Genomic DNA, 16,989 nt, shown 5'->3' with positions numbered 1-16,989 from the left:
CGTCTTTTTAGGGCCGTACCCAGCAGCATATGGAGATTCCCAGGCTAGGGGTTGAAGTGGGAGCTGTAGCTGCCAGCATACACCATAGCCACAGCAACACAGGATCCAAGCTGCATCTTCGACCTACACCCCAGCTCACAGGAATGCCAGATCCTTAACCCACTGAGAGAGGCCAAGGATCGAACCCAAAACCTCATGGTTCCTAGTGGGATTTGTTTCTGCTGCTCCATGACTGGAAACTCCTGAATTTCTTTTTCTTTTTTTTTTTTTTCTGTCTTTCAGTCTTTGTAGGGCCACACCTGCAAGCATATGGAAGCTCCCAGGCTAGGGGTCAATTCAGAGCCCCAACTGCCACCCTACACCACAGTCACAGCCACAGCCACTGGGGATCTAAGCTACATCTGTGACCTACACCACAGCTCACAGCAATGCCAGATCCTTAACCCACTGAGCAAGGCCAGGGAGCAAATCCAAGTCCTCACATATACTAGTTAGATATGTCACCTCGGAGCCAGAACAGGAACTCCCCTCTCTTCATCTAAATCTGAATTTTTTTTTTTTTTTTTTTGCTTTTTAGGGCCACACTTTCAGCAAATGGAAGTTCTTAGGCTAGGGGTTGAATCAGAGCTACAGCTGCTGTCCAACACCACAGCCACAGCAATGCAGCATCCGAGCCACGTCTGCTACCTACCACAGCTCATGGCAATGCTGGATCCCAGACCCACTGAGTGAGGCCAGGAACCAAAGCTGCATCCTCATGGATACTAGTCAGATTCATTTCCTCTGTGCCACAATAGGAACTCCCTAAATCCTGAATTTTAAAAGGACTTCTTTTTTACTATCCCTATCTAAGCAAACACTTTCTATATAAAATACTGTTAAAAATTTTTTTAATTTATGCCTGAAAGGTCTCTGAGTATTTTCATTTTAACTCAAGTTCACATTTTGTTTTTAGAAATAAAGTAAGTGACGTGAGGCTGCTAACTCCTATTACAAATACATCAAAAAACTATTTTTAAAATTTCTAGATACCTTGTTTCTTGTTAGAGCATCACATCATTTTGAGATATATCAAAAGCTTTTTTAAACTTTGCTTCCTGCTTGTTAAATATTAGAAATGTGATGCCTTTCATACACATTGGATTTTCAGGGCCCATAAAATTAAAACTGTAACTGTGAATATGGATAAAGGTTGAGTTTTGGTATGATATCTAGTGATTGTCAATTCCTTATAATTAATAAAAATCACCATGCTACTTTAACCAGTACCTAAAACTATGAGGCAAACAAGATCATACATCAAATAGACTGAATGATAGTTCTCTGCACAAAGAGACTTGACTCAGTTTAAAGAAGCTTTTATGTTCCTTAGAAACACTCATCTACTCACTATTACTGCAGCTATCATTTTCTGAACCTTATTGATTTATCCTTTTGTAAGTATATTTTGACTCATTTAGCTTAAAAAACCTACTCATCCACCCAGAAACATCTGCTTCAAGAAGAACCCATTGGAAATATATTTATTTCTCAGCACACCACTAAATAAAATTTACATTTCCCTTTTTTTTTTCCTACTCTATAAAAACATATCAGAACTAACGTTCTTCCATCATTTCCCATGACTATTGAGGGAGCCATTTGCTGACAGAAACATTCATGCTTTTCTCTTTTTACAAGGATCCTACCTCTTGATGAGTAATAAAGTAAAAACAACCCCAAGACCCCGGCTTTGAATCCCTCCCCATTATTTATTAACTGCTTGATCAGAGGCAAGTTACTTAACCTTAGCCAACACTTCCACATCTGTAAAATGGATATAATAACACTTCCTGCAGAGTTATCACCTGTGCTAAATTGATGAGATGGTTCAAGCAAGAGCACCCAGGAGCTCCATAAGCATTCATTTCCTTTCTCACCTTTCTTTAGAGCCTTACACAACAGAGTCCAACCAATACATCCAGTTGTATCTCAAAGACTCTTCACCAGATATCAGAATAATCAATTCAGGGGGGTTATAGATATTGTAGTCTTGATTTTATAGTATTTGATAATTAAGTTTCAACGAAGGTTCTTTTCTGTGCTCTGCCGAGGATGTAAATAGAGGAGTACCCTGCCACCACTGCCATTGCAGCCTTGAAAGGTTTTCAACTGATTGATGTCACTGCACGCTGAGGCAGCTTTAAAGGTGGGATCAGAGTTGGGACAGAATAGAACTTGGGAGCATTCAAAGAGGCGCACCCAGGAGTTCCCGTCGTGGCGCAGTGGTTAACGAATCCGACTAGGAACCATGAGGACACATGTTTGATCCCTGGCCTTGCTCAGTGGGTTAAGGATCCGGCGTTGCCGTGAGCTGTGGTGTAGGTCGCAGACACGACTCGGATCCTGCGTTGTTATGGCTCTGGCGTAGGCCAGTGGCTACAGCTCTGACTCAACCCCTAGCCTAGGAACCTCCATGTGCTGCGGGAGCGGCCCAAGAAATGGCAAAAAGACCAAAAAAACAGGAAAAAAAAAGAAAAGACAAAGAGGTTCACCCAGCCAATTTTCCCAAATGCCATTCCTATCAGGTTGGCTGGCAGAATCAGTAAAGTGGGAATTTTATCCTAGACTTCGTACTGATTCCTCTGTGGATATGCAAAAAAAAAAAAAAAAAAAGAAAAGAAAAAGAAAAAAAAAAAACTACCCCAAGAGAGATAGAAAGGTAAACCTTTGATATTCCATATTGCTTAGTCTGAATGAGGTTTTCCAGTCTTTCCTGAAAACAAGGATTGAGAGTGTGATGAGACGAGAGTATAGAAACTTTGGGGACCTGGGGAGGAAGAGAGAAATAACAGCAAAAGGTACCAAAGATTGAAAAAGCTGAATGGCGAGGACCATGACAGAAGGCATTTCAGCTGCCTCCCAATTCTGCTGAGAGCCAGCTTTGCACATGCACACAATACCCATTTAAATTCTAAGATAGCTATTTCAGCTAGTCCACATAATTCTCACTGCCACAAAAAAAATGCCCGAGTATGTGAAGACAAAATAATATTACTTAAAAGAGACACCAAAAGAGCGGGCCTTGGATTTTTTTAATTAAATGGCTTATAATTAATTCATGTCCAGATATGAAAAATTCAAGTAGCTTGAAAGAATTTTTTTTTTTTTTGCTTCTTTTTACACCTGCACCTACAGCATACGGATATTCTTGGGCTGGAAGTAAAACTGGAGCTGTAGCTGCAGCCACAGCCATAGCCACAGCCATACCAGATCCAAGCCACATCTGCAACCTATGCTGCAGCTGGTCGAAAAGCCAGACCCTTAATCCACTGAGGAAGGCCAGGATCAAACCCACATCCTCACAGAGACAATGACCAGTCCTTAACCTGCTGAGCCACAATAGGAATTCCTGCTGGAAAGAATTTTCTAAAACAAAATGTTGAAAGCAACTAGCTCTGACTGATTACCAATATCCTTGACTCTTTCTAAGAGAGTGTGCCAGATTTTGGCTCCACTGAAGATAAAGGAAAATTCTTAAGTAATTAACATAAAATCCTCATGTCTGTCCAACTCTAGATTCCTTTAATTAGAGAAGGGCTAGTGATTCTTTAATAAACCCAAGAGGTGGGATTCTTGTTTCTCTTCTGCCTATTTGCTATTGGGAAAACTAATTCCATGAAAAGTCCCAATTGCGAAAGTCAAACTCTCTGGAATTCCCAGTTTAGAAGTAATACCAATCATAGCATTAATTTATTAAAGACAGTATTGCAGGAGTTCCCACTGTGGCTCAGTGGAAATGAATCTGACTAGCATCCATGAGGACGCAGGTTCATCCCTGGCCTTTCTCAGTGGGTTAAGGATCTGGCATTACCGTGAGCTGTGGTGTAGGTCACAGATGTGGCTCGGATCTGACATTGCTGTGGCTGTTGCATAGGCTGGCAACTACAGCCCCGATTCTACCCCAAGTCTGAGAATCTCCATGTGCCATGGGTGTGGCCCTAAAAAAGAAAAAAAAAAAAAAGACAAGTGTTGCAGTCTGTGGGAGTTACAGTTAGCAATAGTGTTATTTAATGAAGGGCTCTAACGATAGGCTAGAAATGATGATTGTATTTTAAAGGACTTTTTCCCTCCTAAAAACTTGTTTCCTTTAGTTAAACCCCTGGAGATCCATGGTCTTTTGGGAGACTTGTAAGATATTCAAGTCCCCAAAAAGACAGTTATCGATTCCCCAATGCAGGGCAGTCTGTTACCAAGCCCCTTCAACCTTTCCTCAAAATGTACTCTGAATCCAGTCATCCCATTCCATTCTGTAATTCAGGCTTTCATCACTTTGTCTATGTATCATGATAAAAAAGCCTCTTCCGTTCTCTCCTCTCCCCACATTCCAGACTACTGCAGCTGAACACTCACCATTTTCATCATCAGGAAATTTTGACACTCTGTTGCTTCTGATCAAATCCACTCTGTCACTGACATTTTAAGACTGACTTGGTAACACTAGTCCACTGCTATGTAAGCAGACATCCTGCATAAGACTCCGGCACAGAGCCTGACTCAAAGCAGGGCTCAGAAAATGGCAGGTTGCTCTTCCACAATTCAGGGCTCTGTTCCAAATGAAGCGAGTTTTAGCATTTCTGAACAAATTATGCTCTTCCTGATGCTTAGGTTTTGCTCATACTTTCTGAATGAAGGAAAAAGGAAGAATTGTTCAAAGATACGTAGCTTTCAGGGGGTCCCTATCATGGCTCAGAAGCAACAAACCTGACTAGGATCCATGGGGGTGCAGGTGTGATCCCTGGCCTCAATCAGTGGGTTTGGGATCCAGCGTTGCCGTGAACTGTGGTGTAGGTCACAGATGTGGCTTGGATCTGGCATTGCTGTGGCTGTGGCCGGCAGCGGCAGCTCTGATTTGACCCCTACCCTGGGAACTTCCATATGCTGTGGGTGTAGCCCTAAAAAAGTAATAAGCGAAGGAAAGATGAAAGAAAGAAATAAATACAAGCAACGGAAATAAAGTAAGGAAGGGAATGGAAGGAAGGGAAGGAAGGAATGAAGGACGGATACTTCAGGACTTCCTTCCTTCCTTCCCTTCCTTCCTGTCCTTCCACTTCCCTTACTCTCGTCGCCTCCCTCCACTCATCCCTCTTCTTTTGCCGTCCTCCTCTCCCTCCCGCCCTCCCTCCTCCCTCCGCCCTCCCTCCCTCCCTCCCTCCCTCCCTCCCTCCCTCCCTCCCTCCCTCCCTCCCTCCTCTCTCTCTCTCTCTCTCCCTCCCTCCTCTCCCCCGCCCTCCCTCCACTCCCTCCCTCCCTCCCCCCTCCTCCCTCCCTCCCTCCCTCCCCTCCCTCCTTTCTTTCTTTCTTCCTTCCTCTCTCCCTCCCGCTCTCCCTCCCTCCCTCCCTCTCTCTCTCCCTCCTCCCCTCCTCCCTCCCTCCTTCTTTCTGTTTCCTTCCTTCCTCCTCCCTCCTCCCTCCCTCCCTCCCTCCCTCCCTCTCTCCCATACATACCGACCGACCCAGCAAATAACTACAGAAATAACAAATACAGGGAAAAAATATGTGTAGCTTCCTTTTTTTATCTCCTGGTATCCAGGAATGGCACCTTTCCTACACTACATTCTGTACCCTCCCTGCCTTCAAATAACTAGTCCCTAAATAATTGTGGCTTAGTTATACCATAAACCCTGCCTTGACATGAGGTAAAGGTATGAGATGTAGGTGTGAAGCTGCCTCATAGTTTATACTTTCCTTAATATGTCAGCATCGATCTTCATAAACACAGGGGCTAGTGGGCCCCTAATTTGTGTCAAGTGCTAAGTACTTTACCCATACAGTGTTATTTAATTCTTACAGCTCTCTGAATTATTACTATACACACATCTTAAGGGAAACTGAAGTTCAACACAGTTGAGTGTCTTCCCTAAGATCATAAAAACATTGAGGGAAATGGGTCTAGAAACCACAACTCACTGATTCCAAAGCCCTATGCCCTTAACCTCTACAGCAAACCATCTCAGAAAAGTAGGCCCCAAAATGAAACAAAACAAAAATGGCCCTAACATATTTGGAGGAAGAAGCACTGTACTAGGCTCATAAGAAATAACTAAGTCAACACCAACAGGCAAAAATATCACCTTTTCTCATGGACTCTGCTGATCCCTCAACAATAAATTCAATACTATGGAATTATGCCTTAAAACCTGACCTGGGTTTTCCCATGTATTATGGAAGTCTAGAATGCTTTCCTCTGTTTTTCTCCCTATGTGTGGTCTGTAGGCCACATGCACTGGAATTCAAAAGGCATGCACAATGTGTGTGATGGCAAGTGTTGCTTGGAGTGACACTCCACACACTCCTTATTCAAGAATTCAGAGGGAGGGTCCCTAAACATCTGCCGAGCATCTTTCCGTGCTCTTGTAACCTCAGGTGCGTGGGAAAATACAGATTGCTGGTTTCAGTCTGAGCTGCTGCAGTAGGAGTAGGACCATGGAACATTTATTTTCCATGAGGGCTCTAAGGTGATTATTTTAAGAAAGGTTGAGCAACGCACAACCCCAGGTCCTACCTTGGATTTTCTAGTGAGGTGCCCTTTCTAGAGATATGGGGACACCACTGATCATTTTTTAAAAAATTAATTTTGGAAAGTTCTTCCTAAGGCGTCCTCAGCATCTTTTCGTAGAACTAGAAGACAGGAATTACTTGACCTAAATGATAAACGTTATTGGAAACTACCAAAATTTATATCAAAAAACTTGAATTTCAGAAGTGAGCATCCTTGGAACATTTGAAAGAGACTGGAACAAATCAATCTAAATCGAATGATGAAAAATGCACAGGAGTTCCCAGTCAGGGACCCAGAGCATGCAAAGGATGGTAGCAAAATAATTACAAGTTGTACATCTTGTACTTCAAAGAAGAGTCTATTCGTGAAGCCCAAAGAACAAGATCTACCTCTCCATGACTTGTTTCTGGTAAATTCTGTTAAGTTGAAGATGAGGGAACAATGCATTTATTTGTCTTGCCCAGTTATGATACAATAATATTGTTTGGCATAAACAAGCTTTATAGACTAAATTTTCTTTGTAACAACGTTGATTGTGACAGGACTTGTTCTGGTCATGTAGGACACAAACACAAGGAATAAAATGTTACATCTTCCTCCCTGGGTTTGGGGTTTACAGGTGTCAGTATTGAAAACTGGCCACTCAAGCACTGGTTATTCCTCAAAAGCTTACATTTATGAAGTGTGTACAAACAGAAGAAGGTTTTATTTTTGGCTTTTTGTTTCATTTTGTTTTTTAATTATTGACTATATTTTAGAGCAGTTGTAAGTTTACAGATAAATTGAACATAAACTACAGGAAAGTCTTACATACTCTTCTGCACACAGTTGTTTTTGTTTGTTTTTTCTAAAAGATGTAGCAGGGGATAATGGAGAGTTCACACAGTCCATTCTAGGGACCTGAGTTGATTTTTTATTTTTTTTTATTTTATGTATTTATTTTTGTCTTTTTAGGGCTGCACCAGAACCATATGGAAATTCCCAGGCTAGGAGTTGAACTGGAGCTGCAGCTGCCAGCCTACACCACAGCCACAGCAACGCCAGATTGGAGCCACATCTGTGAACTACACCACAGCTCATGGCAATGCCGGATCCTTAACCCACTGAGCAAGGCCAGGGATCAAATCTGCGTCCTCATGGATACTAGTCAGGTTCGTTATCACTGAGCCAGGGAACTCTGGGACCTGAGTTTAAATCATAACTGTTACTAACAGTGCAGTCTCTGGACTTTGATTTCTGTCTCTGCAAATTGGGACTGCTAATGCCTACACTGCATGGTTAATTGAAAGATCAGATAGAATATAAATGAAGGTCTAAAGCAAAGACAAACACAATTAATGGTTGCTGTCATTTTTAACTTGGGATGGATTTGTTTGCCTGTTGGGAGGATTTCCCTTCACCATTGTCTTTCAAGGCAATCCTGAGTAGGAATATAGCATAACAGTGGCCACAGGATGTGTTGGAAGAATAGATGGTGAAGAATCAAGGCTTCACTCCTTCCTGCTCTAGAACCAATCCTCCCCTAGGGGCTGTACAATCCAGAAACCCCAAGGTAGAGGTGCTACCACAATAACGATTTGGTGTGGTCAAGTCTGAATGGGCTGTGACGCATCAGACTTCACAGAGCCTGACATCCTTACTTTGTATTATTTTAAGGAGGAACCTGTCCCTTTTCAATCACTACCTTTTAAAGCATTCTTTCCTGCAGGAACATAGGAAGGAAGGAAAGAAGAGAGGGCGGGAGGAAAGGGGGGAGAAAGAGGAGGAAAAAATTGATCCTCAGAAGAGCCAAGGTTTAAATGGTAATGTTGTTTGAGCCTATAATTATGTGATTTTTAACAGATGACACTAGACTAAGAGCCAAAGCTGACATCAGTGAAAGAGATAGTAGCCTTCCCTTCTGCACATCTTAAGTGTGTTAAGAGACCACGGAGGGAAGCCATGACAAAGGGCTCTACGTATGGCAGCCTCACCTCAGATCTCACTATTTCAAAAGGGTCCACCTCACCTGTCCCATTCATCCCTCCCACTGAAGTCTGATAATTTAGCTGGAAGTGTGGGAGCACCCGTGAGAAACCACATTGTAGAACTTGGGCTTCAGGAAATGCTGCTAGAACCAGAACAGTGATATTTTTATATTACCTGACGCAGTGCCAGCTCTTAAGAAGCATTTCCTCGTGCAGTGTTTGTTCTTGTTTTTGTTGTCTGCTTTTTAGGGCTATACCCTCGGCATAGGGCAGTTCCCAGGCTAGGGGTTGAATAGGAGCTCTAGTTGCCAGCCTACACCACAGCCACAGCAATACCAGATCCGAGCCACATCTGCGACCTATACGACAGCTCACAGCAAGGCTGTATCCTTTAACCCACTGAGCAGGGCCAGGGATGGAACCCATACCCTCATGGATACTAGTTGGGTTCATTTCCAATGATCCTCAGTGGGAATTCCCTCCTCATGCAGTTTTACTAAGGACATAATTTGCTCTTGTTAGAAATGGTTATAGCTTCATAAGTTTTATAATAAATTAAAGCTAAAATGGAAAAAGTAAGAAAGAAGGAGAAAGGTGCTCACACAACCAAAGGTTTGGAGATGGAAAGAGCATCAGAGGCATTTCTGGAAGCCACACTGCAACAATGCATGATGAAAAATCACATTCCCCATCACTGGGTCATGCCAGGCATGCATTTCTAAATGCCCTTGGTGGAACAAGAAAAGATGATGGTAAGAAGGCAGCAGGTGGTGGGGGGTGGGGGAGAGGGGGGCCGTTTCCCACAGAGTGGAGCATACCTGGGGCATTATCGAGGCTGAAGGCAATGCGTACTGGCTTATCTGCAGGTACCCTGGCTGTGCTGATCATGTGGGCACCTGAGCCTTGGCCTTCCCCTGGGTCTTCCAGCTGTAGAAACAAGAAAGAGCCATTGTCATTTTACCCAACATTGTCCCTTCACTACTCAGAGACCTTTGGAAATTAGAGGGGAAAGTTAGTAAACCCTGATTTCTTTCTTATCTTAATGATACTCTCAGCCCCTAGCTTTCTTCCCCTACACCTTCCCCCATTTAAAATTCTTTTTCTGGCTTACCAAAAAAAAAAAATTCACTTTGAAAATACATCTAGAATGAAATAGACAAGGTGGAGCAAAATCTCCACCCACCTCGCTTTTTTAGTATCCCTCCACACTGACCAGTCCAAGCCTGGCCTTTCAAGGTCTTATATAGTGTTTTATTTTTAATTGAGGGGGATAAAGAAGTCTTAATAAGGCATCAGACAACTTTTCACACACGAAAGCCTAAATTGGAACTGAATTATTGATCTAGGAGTGGTAACAAATGAGCATCATGGAATTATTTCAAGAATACCAAAGACTCCTTTAAAATATCCCACAGTTACATTATGAATAGTAGGTGCTTTAAATATCTGATTAACTACCTGTAAATCTATCAAACATTTCTAAGGTTGTGCACAGTGTATGATACAACAAAACACAAATCCTAAAACATCCTATTGATGTTCTACCCCACCTGGTAAATAGCCATTTAATTAATAAACTAAGATAGAATTAACGGAAAAACATGATACAGATAAGATGGGTTGGGGTGAGTGAAAATACATGAATATTTCTTTGTTATAATAAGAGAATTCAACCCAAATACATTTTAACCAAGATACTTGATAATTTTCGTTCAGTAGGACTAGGAAAAGATGTTATTACAAATACACAGTATCTTTGTCATTTAAATGCATATATTTAACTTTTCTATTTTCAGTCAAGCTCCCACTAAACCCTCTACTTTCCTTCTTGTGGAGACAGTAAACCAAAAACGCTGAATGATATTTTAAGGAAAATGTCTCTAAAAATGGCAAAATATAAATCATCTCTTTAACCATTCTTAGCAAGATTCTGGGAACTGCTTTAGCAGGTCATTTTCTCAGAGCAAGGTTTTTGATTCTTTCCCATAGCTTTTCTCAATCTATAAATAGTGTCTAGAATACCGAATTTTGTTATTACAATTATTTATAGAGCCAAAGCGAATGCGTGTATATATAAATATATATATATATACTTATATTTAGACATTCATACAAATGGAACCATCTTACCCAGTATATGAAAAGAGAATAGGTTTATATTAAACACCTAGTATGCTTTGGAGAAACACCGGTAACTGTTTATCACCCAGTTAGAATCATACTCAGCCCATTCATTTAACATTACAAGTAGCAATGAACCATAAAGCACTCCCAGTCATGTCATTCTAAGTTAGAAAGAAAGGATTAACATGAAACATTCGACTCAAGAAAAGGGTAATAGAAAATCACTGTTACTTGACTTAAAATTTGTTTTATCTTAGCTCTGACATACATTTCTGTGTAGTCTCGTCTGCTTAGAATCAACCATCTCGTTAGCCACCTGTTCCTAGGGAATAGAACAGACTGTCTCAAATTTAACAAAACAAACAATAAAAATCCCCTTAAAGTTGTAGCCAAAAGAAGTCTTATTATTACGCCCTGTACCATCACCAAATCATTTCATCATAACAACCGAGGATGAAAAGCTTCACTCCTCTTTTGACTAAATCTCCCAACAGTTTCCTGCACCAAGAAATAAACCCCGAGAGGTGGAAATTTGCCTCCAGGATTTTGTAAATAGATCTCTGATAGGGTTTCCAGCCAGGGGAAATGGAACTGAGAAAGGCAGCTAGCTAGAGTCCCTCCCCTCCACACAACAGAGAACATCTGTCTGCTGCTTCCCCAAGGATGGCGGCGGCAAAGTTGGGTGGATTTGGAGTTCCACACGGTGTCAACCACAAGAGCCCCTGAACCAACTTGCCTTTTCATCACACCGCCTGGGGAAATGGGCCACTGATTCCTCCTCTCGGCAGTAGCAGAGCTTTGGTTAAGTTGCTGGTGCTCTGAGCATTTAGTTGGGTTTTCACACCTGTTGCCTTACCTCACTTAGTTGAGTGTCTGCACTTGTGTAATCCAGGGCCAGCCACTGCCTTGGCCGGTCGTTGCCTTTGTGGAATAAAGACCTAGTAGCAGAGCAGGCTGCACCTGCTGCATAGCAGACAGTGACAATCTGAGGGGCAGTGACAGCTGGGAGGGCGGCTCACTGCTACCTGCTGTCCCCCAGACCCCAGCGTCCCACGGGGCCTCCCTGTTCCGCTTCCTCCACTACCCCTCTCTCCTTTCCTTGCCTCTCCAACAGCCAGGATGTTGTCATGCTTCTAGAAAAAGCAAGAGCAAAAGAAAACCCTCCTCCTGTCAGAGGCATTGATAAACAGCAAGTTGTGGAGAGTCCAAATGTTTTAATTCATTAGTCCTGGCAAACCTAAAATACAAACAGACTTGCTTCACAAGACAGGAATGTCTTCAGTGTGACCCAATCGGTGTCTGTGTCTATTCCAGCAAACTGGCAAAGATAGAATGACTCCAGTCAGCAAAAATGTCGGCCGCTCCAATCAGCTCCCGGGACCCAGCCAACTTGGACGGCCACAGCCAACTCTGAGATGATAGCAGCGGTGATGCCGCTTAGGAACGTGAGAGCTGAGGTTGAGCTGCTGTTGGGCTTGATGACCTGATTCCATCTACGAATGCAACTGACTGCAGAACGACTCAATGGTGACTGGGAAGGGACTTAGAACTCTTCAAATTTTTTAATAGCTATCACCCTGAAGGTCAGTAGTACCTTAAAATAGTTGGATGGGGAGTTCCCGTCGTGGCGCAGTGGCTAACGAACCCGACTAGGAGCCATGAGGTTGTGGGTTCCATCCCTGCCCTTGCTCAGTGGGTTAACGATCCGGCGTTGCCCTGAGCTGTGGTGTAGGTTGCAGACACGGCTCAGATCCCGTGTTGCTGTGGTTCTGGCGTAGGCCGGTGGCTGCAGCTCCGATTAGACCTCTAGCCTGGGAACCTCCATATGCTGTGGGAGCAGCCCTAGAAAAGGCAAAAAGACCAAAAAATAAAGAAATAAAGAAATAAAATAGTTGGATGATGATGTTGAGGATAAATAATTCAAGATAAACAAGTATTAAGAGAATGGGCAGACGGGGGCAAAAGTCTTTGCAAAATACCTACCAGATAAAGGACTGGTATCCAAAATATAAAAAGAACTCTTGAAACTCAACAATAGGAAAACAACCCAATTTTAAAATGGGCAAAAGATCTGAACAGACATCTCATAAAAGAAGATATACAGAGGACAAATAATCATATGAAAAGACATGGACACCATATGTCATTAGGAAATTGCAAATTAAAGCAATGACTTATCACTACACACCTATTAGAATGGCCGAAATCCAAAACACTGACAACACCAAATACTGATGAGGATGGAAAAGGGGGCAGCTACTTTGGAAGACAGTTTGGCAGTTTCCTATAAGACAAAATATATTCTTACTATATGATCCAGGAATCACTGCTTGCTATTTACCCAAAGGAACTGAAAACTTATGTCCGCACAAAAACTTATACACAGATGTTTAGAACAGCTTTATTCATAATTGCCAAAACTTGGAGGCAAACAAGATGTGCTTCCACAGCTGAGTGGATAACGAACTGTGATACATCCAATGAATTACTATTTAGTGATAAAAAGAAATGAGCTACCAAGCCACAAAAAGACATGGAGGAAACGTGTGTATTATTAAGAGAGAAAAAAAAAAAAGCCAATCTGAAAAGGCTATGGACTGTATGATTCCAACTACATGACATTATGGAAAAGCACATTATGGAGACACTAAAAAGATCAGCGGTTGTCGGGGCTTCTGGCAGAGGGAGAGAAGGGTGAAGGTGGGGAGTCGGGACTTTAAGGGCAACTATTATGTATGACACTGTAACGGTGGAAACATGTCATTATGCATCTGTCAAAACCCATAAAATGTACAATACCAAGAGTTATAAACTATGGGCTTTAGTTAATAATAATGTATCTATATTTATTCATCAATTGTAGCAAATGTACCACACTAATGAAAGATTAATAACTGGGGAAATTAGGAGAGGAGAAGTGTGGGGAGAGGATGAGAACTCCGTGACTTTCACTCATTTTTTCCCTATAAATCTCAAACTATTTAAAAATGTTAAATAAATTAGTAAAAGGACTTAGGTTTCCTTGAGCTTGTGAATAAAAGGCTCATTTGTTATGCGATCCATAGCAATGAGGAGCACAGATTCACATGATTAAAAGCATTCACATGCAGAACTATTTGCATTTCTAACTGCAAATCTTTCCAGGAATTATTACAGTTTTGATGTTATTTTATGGTTAATAATACCATCTTACATATTGCATTAACATTTATCAAAAGAGTCTCATCCGCGACCTCATCTTCATCTTCCTGATAATCCTATGAAATGATCATGGTCAATAATTTTATCCCTAACAGATGAGCAAACTGAGACTTAGACAATTTAAATAACAGGCTCAAGGATAAAAGATCACTTTGGAATAATGACCCAGATAGATTCACATTTTTTAATTTTTAGTTCCTGCCGCTTCCACTATACCAGAATGCACTCTGCGTGAAAGGTCAAATTGAGTTGTCTCATTAACAACATCTGACTCTGAGGAGTTCCATCGTGGCTCAGCGGAAACGAATCTGACTGGTATCCATGAGGATGCAGGTTTAATCCCTGGCCATATGCCATGGGTGCAGACCTAAAAGGAAAAATAAAACAAAAAAAAACCCCAATATCTGACTCTTGGGAAGTTCCCGTTCTGGCGCAGCAGAAACGAATCCGACTTGTATCCATGAGGATGCAGGTTTGATCCCTGCCCTTGTTCAGTGAGTTAAGGTTCCAGTGTTGCTGTGGCTGTAGTGTAGGCCAGCAGCTGCAGCCTCGGTTTGACCCCCAGCCTGGGAACTTCCATATGCCGAAGGTGGGGCCCTAAAAAAAAAATCTGACTCTTAAAAACAACAACAACAGTATTTGACTCCCAATGAATGGCTTGAAAGATACAAAGAAAAAATCATTTCTTCATGGTCTAACATCCAGGTTCATCTGACACCAGCCATCTGTATCCTGACAACTCAGTTCAATGCCAAGAAAATCAAAGCTGTGGATCTTAACCTGCTGTATAACACTGGGAACTATATCTAGTCACTTGTGATGGAGCATGATGGAGGATAATGTGAGAAAAACTTTGTTGAACAGTAGAAAAATTGACAGATCACTGTAAACCAGCTATAATGGAAAAAAATAAAAATCATTTCAAAAATAATAAAATAAAATACCATTTTTTTCTTAAAAATAATTGTGGATCTTGAGTGTGCTAATGGCGAAGTGTCTACTAGTTCTGCACTGGCTCCCAAATCAGCTCCTGGCTATGCCTTTAGAAAACCTGGTGGTAACAGGGACATTGCCAAAGGAATTAGTGACTAGAAGCATCTGGATTCCAGTGAAGTTTACCCTATAGAACAGAAAGATCCAGAATGATGTAGCACCTTCGTCCTCTGCCCTGGTCATCTGGGTGAACCACCCAAAGATAGAAAAATTAAGCACATGAAACACAATGGAAAGATTGCCTCTTGTGGTATTGTCAAAAACACCTGACAGATGCAGCATAGATCTTTATCCAGAAAATTCACCAGCATCTTTAAAGCAATGCTGCGGACTGCCCATTGTGTGGGCTACAATACCAAGGGCTATAGCCTTGTAACATCGACAGTGGTGTGGTGATGCCCAGTTGGTAAAGAAATACAAAAGATTTCATTAAAGGATTATCTGATGACAATAAGTAAAAAACAACAACAACCAACGTATATCTAAAAAGTCTAAAGGTGCTCTCTCCAAGCCCGATCATATAAATCTAAGGCTTTATATAATTGATATTCACCAGTTTTTCTGTTCCCGTGGGAGCAAAGATATATTTCTTGGCCCTTTATCTGAACACTTCCAAGAGAGTAACAAATCTGAAACCCAAGTGAAATCCCTTCCCATAACTATAACCCAAAATAACTATGTGGTATTTTAAGAATTCAATAGAATTATACTAATTCAATCCAGAAAGGAGAGTGTGTGTACATCAAAATATTAACATATTAGCTGTATATCTCTGGGTAGAAGTAATATGCAGAATTTTTATTTTCTCCTTTTCAGCAGTAAATGAATTTTGACTTACATGGAAAGTTATTTTTAATAGAATTCAAAAAGCTTTTCAAATAATGAACCCTTGACTTGTTTCTGAATTGCAGTCTATAAATATGCACAGCAGCTCATGGTCCAGAGTGATATTACAATTAATGCGTTCTCTTTCTCAATACAATTCAATAAGCATTTGGCAAAGACTCGGTACGTGCCAAACTAGCATTTCCCAAATTTGCTTCATTAGGGGTTCATACCTTTTAAGGTCCCTGTTCACTGGCTCTGCCACGACTTTGACTCAGAAAGTCTGGGATGGTCAGGGATTTTATAAATTTAGAGAAGAAATGCTGGGGTCCCCCTTGTGGCTCAGCGGTAACGTACCAGACTGGGATCCATGAGACTCAGGTTTGATCCCTGGCCTCGCTCAGTGGGTTAAGGATTTGGCATTGCCATGAACTGTGGTGTAGGTCACAGATGTGGCTTGGATCCCACGTTGCTCTGGCTGTGGCATAGGTCAGCAGTTACAGCTCAGATTAGACCCCTAGCCTGTGAACTTCCATATGCCTTTGGTGCGGCCCTAAAAAGACAATCAATCAATCAATAAGACATGCTAATGTTTATGTGCAGGATTTAGAAAATGGTTTAAAAGAGATTTTCATCAACACTTTAAAGTTAGTTCTCCAGGAATCTCCCTCATGGCCCAGCAGCTGCCGAAGCGTAGGAGAGCACAACTGGGCAGGTTCCATCCTTGACCTGGTAGCGTCCACATACTACAGGAGTGATCAAAGAGAATAAATTAAAAATACCCCCTATGAAGAAACATTCTCATGTCTTAACTCCTGTCCTAGTCTCAGAGCCTGTAAAGGTGAACCCACTGGGGAAGGCTGGGGGCGAAGAGGAAAGCTTGTTCCAGAAGGAAGTGTCTGAGGGAATCATAAGAATTTCTAAACTTGGGAAAAGGGTGAATAAATTACTCATAAAAATTTTTAAAAATAAAAAAATAAAAAATAAATAAGTTTAAGATTAAAAAATAAATTTAGTGCTCCACTGATCTGTGACACAAGCAGCCTGCAATCTTCAAAAAAAAAAATTTCATGGTAGTGAAATAATGTCTTCCCTTATAACCACAAGTCAGCATTTTTTTCCTGTAAAAGACCAGATAATAAATGTTTGTTCTTTTTTTTTTTTTTCCCTTTTCTTTTCTTTTCATACCAGCACCTATAGCACATGGAAGTTCCCCACCTAGAAGAATAATTGGAACTGCACCTGCAGGGCCTACACTAAAGACGTAGCAACACCAGATCTAAGCCTCATCTTTGACCTATGCCGCAGCTTGTGGCAATACCGGATCCTTAACCCACT

At 41.6% G+C, this 16,989-nt stretch overlaps 1 protein-coding gene and 1 non-coding gene across 3 annotated transcripts in view; one reads left to right on the top strand and one right to left on the bottom strand.

Moving 5' to 3' along the window:
* MAP3K7CL (MAP3K7 C-terminal like) overlaps positions 1 to 11,744 on the bottom strand; it is a 47,882-nt gene extending 36,138 nt beyond the window's left edge. Inside the window, exons 1-3 of one of the 2 annotated variants that reach the window (XM_047756325.1) lie at positions 11,489 to 11,744; positions 10,901 to 10,954; positions 9,327 to 9,435 (exon numbers count right to left, since the gene is read on the bottom strand). In XM_047756325.1, coding sequence (XP_047612281.1) covers positions 9,327 to 9,435; positions 10,901 to 10,936 — 145 coding nt within the window. In that variant the 5' untranslated portion in view covers positions 10,937 to 10,954; positions 11,489 to 11,744. The remainder of the gene's footprint in view (positions 1 to 9,326; positions 9,436 to 10,900; positions 10,955 to 11,488) is intronic. The other variant, XM_047756332.1, reaches the window with a different exon arrangement.
* A 4,689-nt stretch (positions 11,745 to 16,433) lies between these two features.
* LOC125114339 (small nucleolar RNA SNORD22) lies at positions 16,434 to 16,559 on the top strand. Its single transcript, XR_007131762.1, has one exon. It is a non-coding gene; the product is annotated as a small nucleolar RNA SNORD22 (small nucleolar RNA).
* Positions 16,560 to 16,989: the final 430 nt, after the last annotated feature.

Source organism: Phacochoerus africanus, chromosome 1, assembly GCF_016906955.1.
Source record: "Phacochoerus africanus isolate WHEZ1 chromosome 1, ROS_Pafr_v1, whole genome shotgun sequence".
Taxonomy (NCBI): Eukaryota; Metazoa; Chordata; class Mammalia; order Artiodactyla; family Suidae; genus Phacochoerus; species Phacochoerus africanus.
Note: the sequence above shows the minus strand (reverse complement) of the source record. Positions and strands in the feature narration are given on the sequence as shown.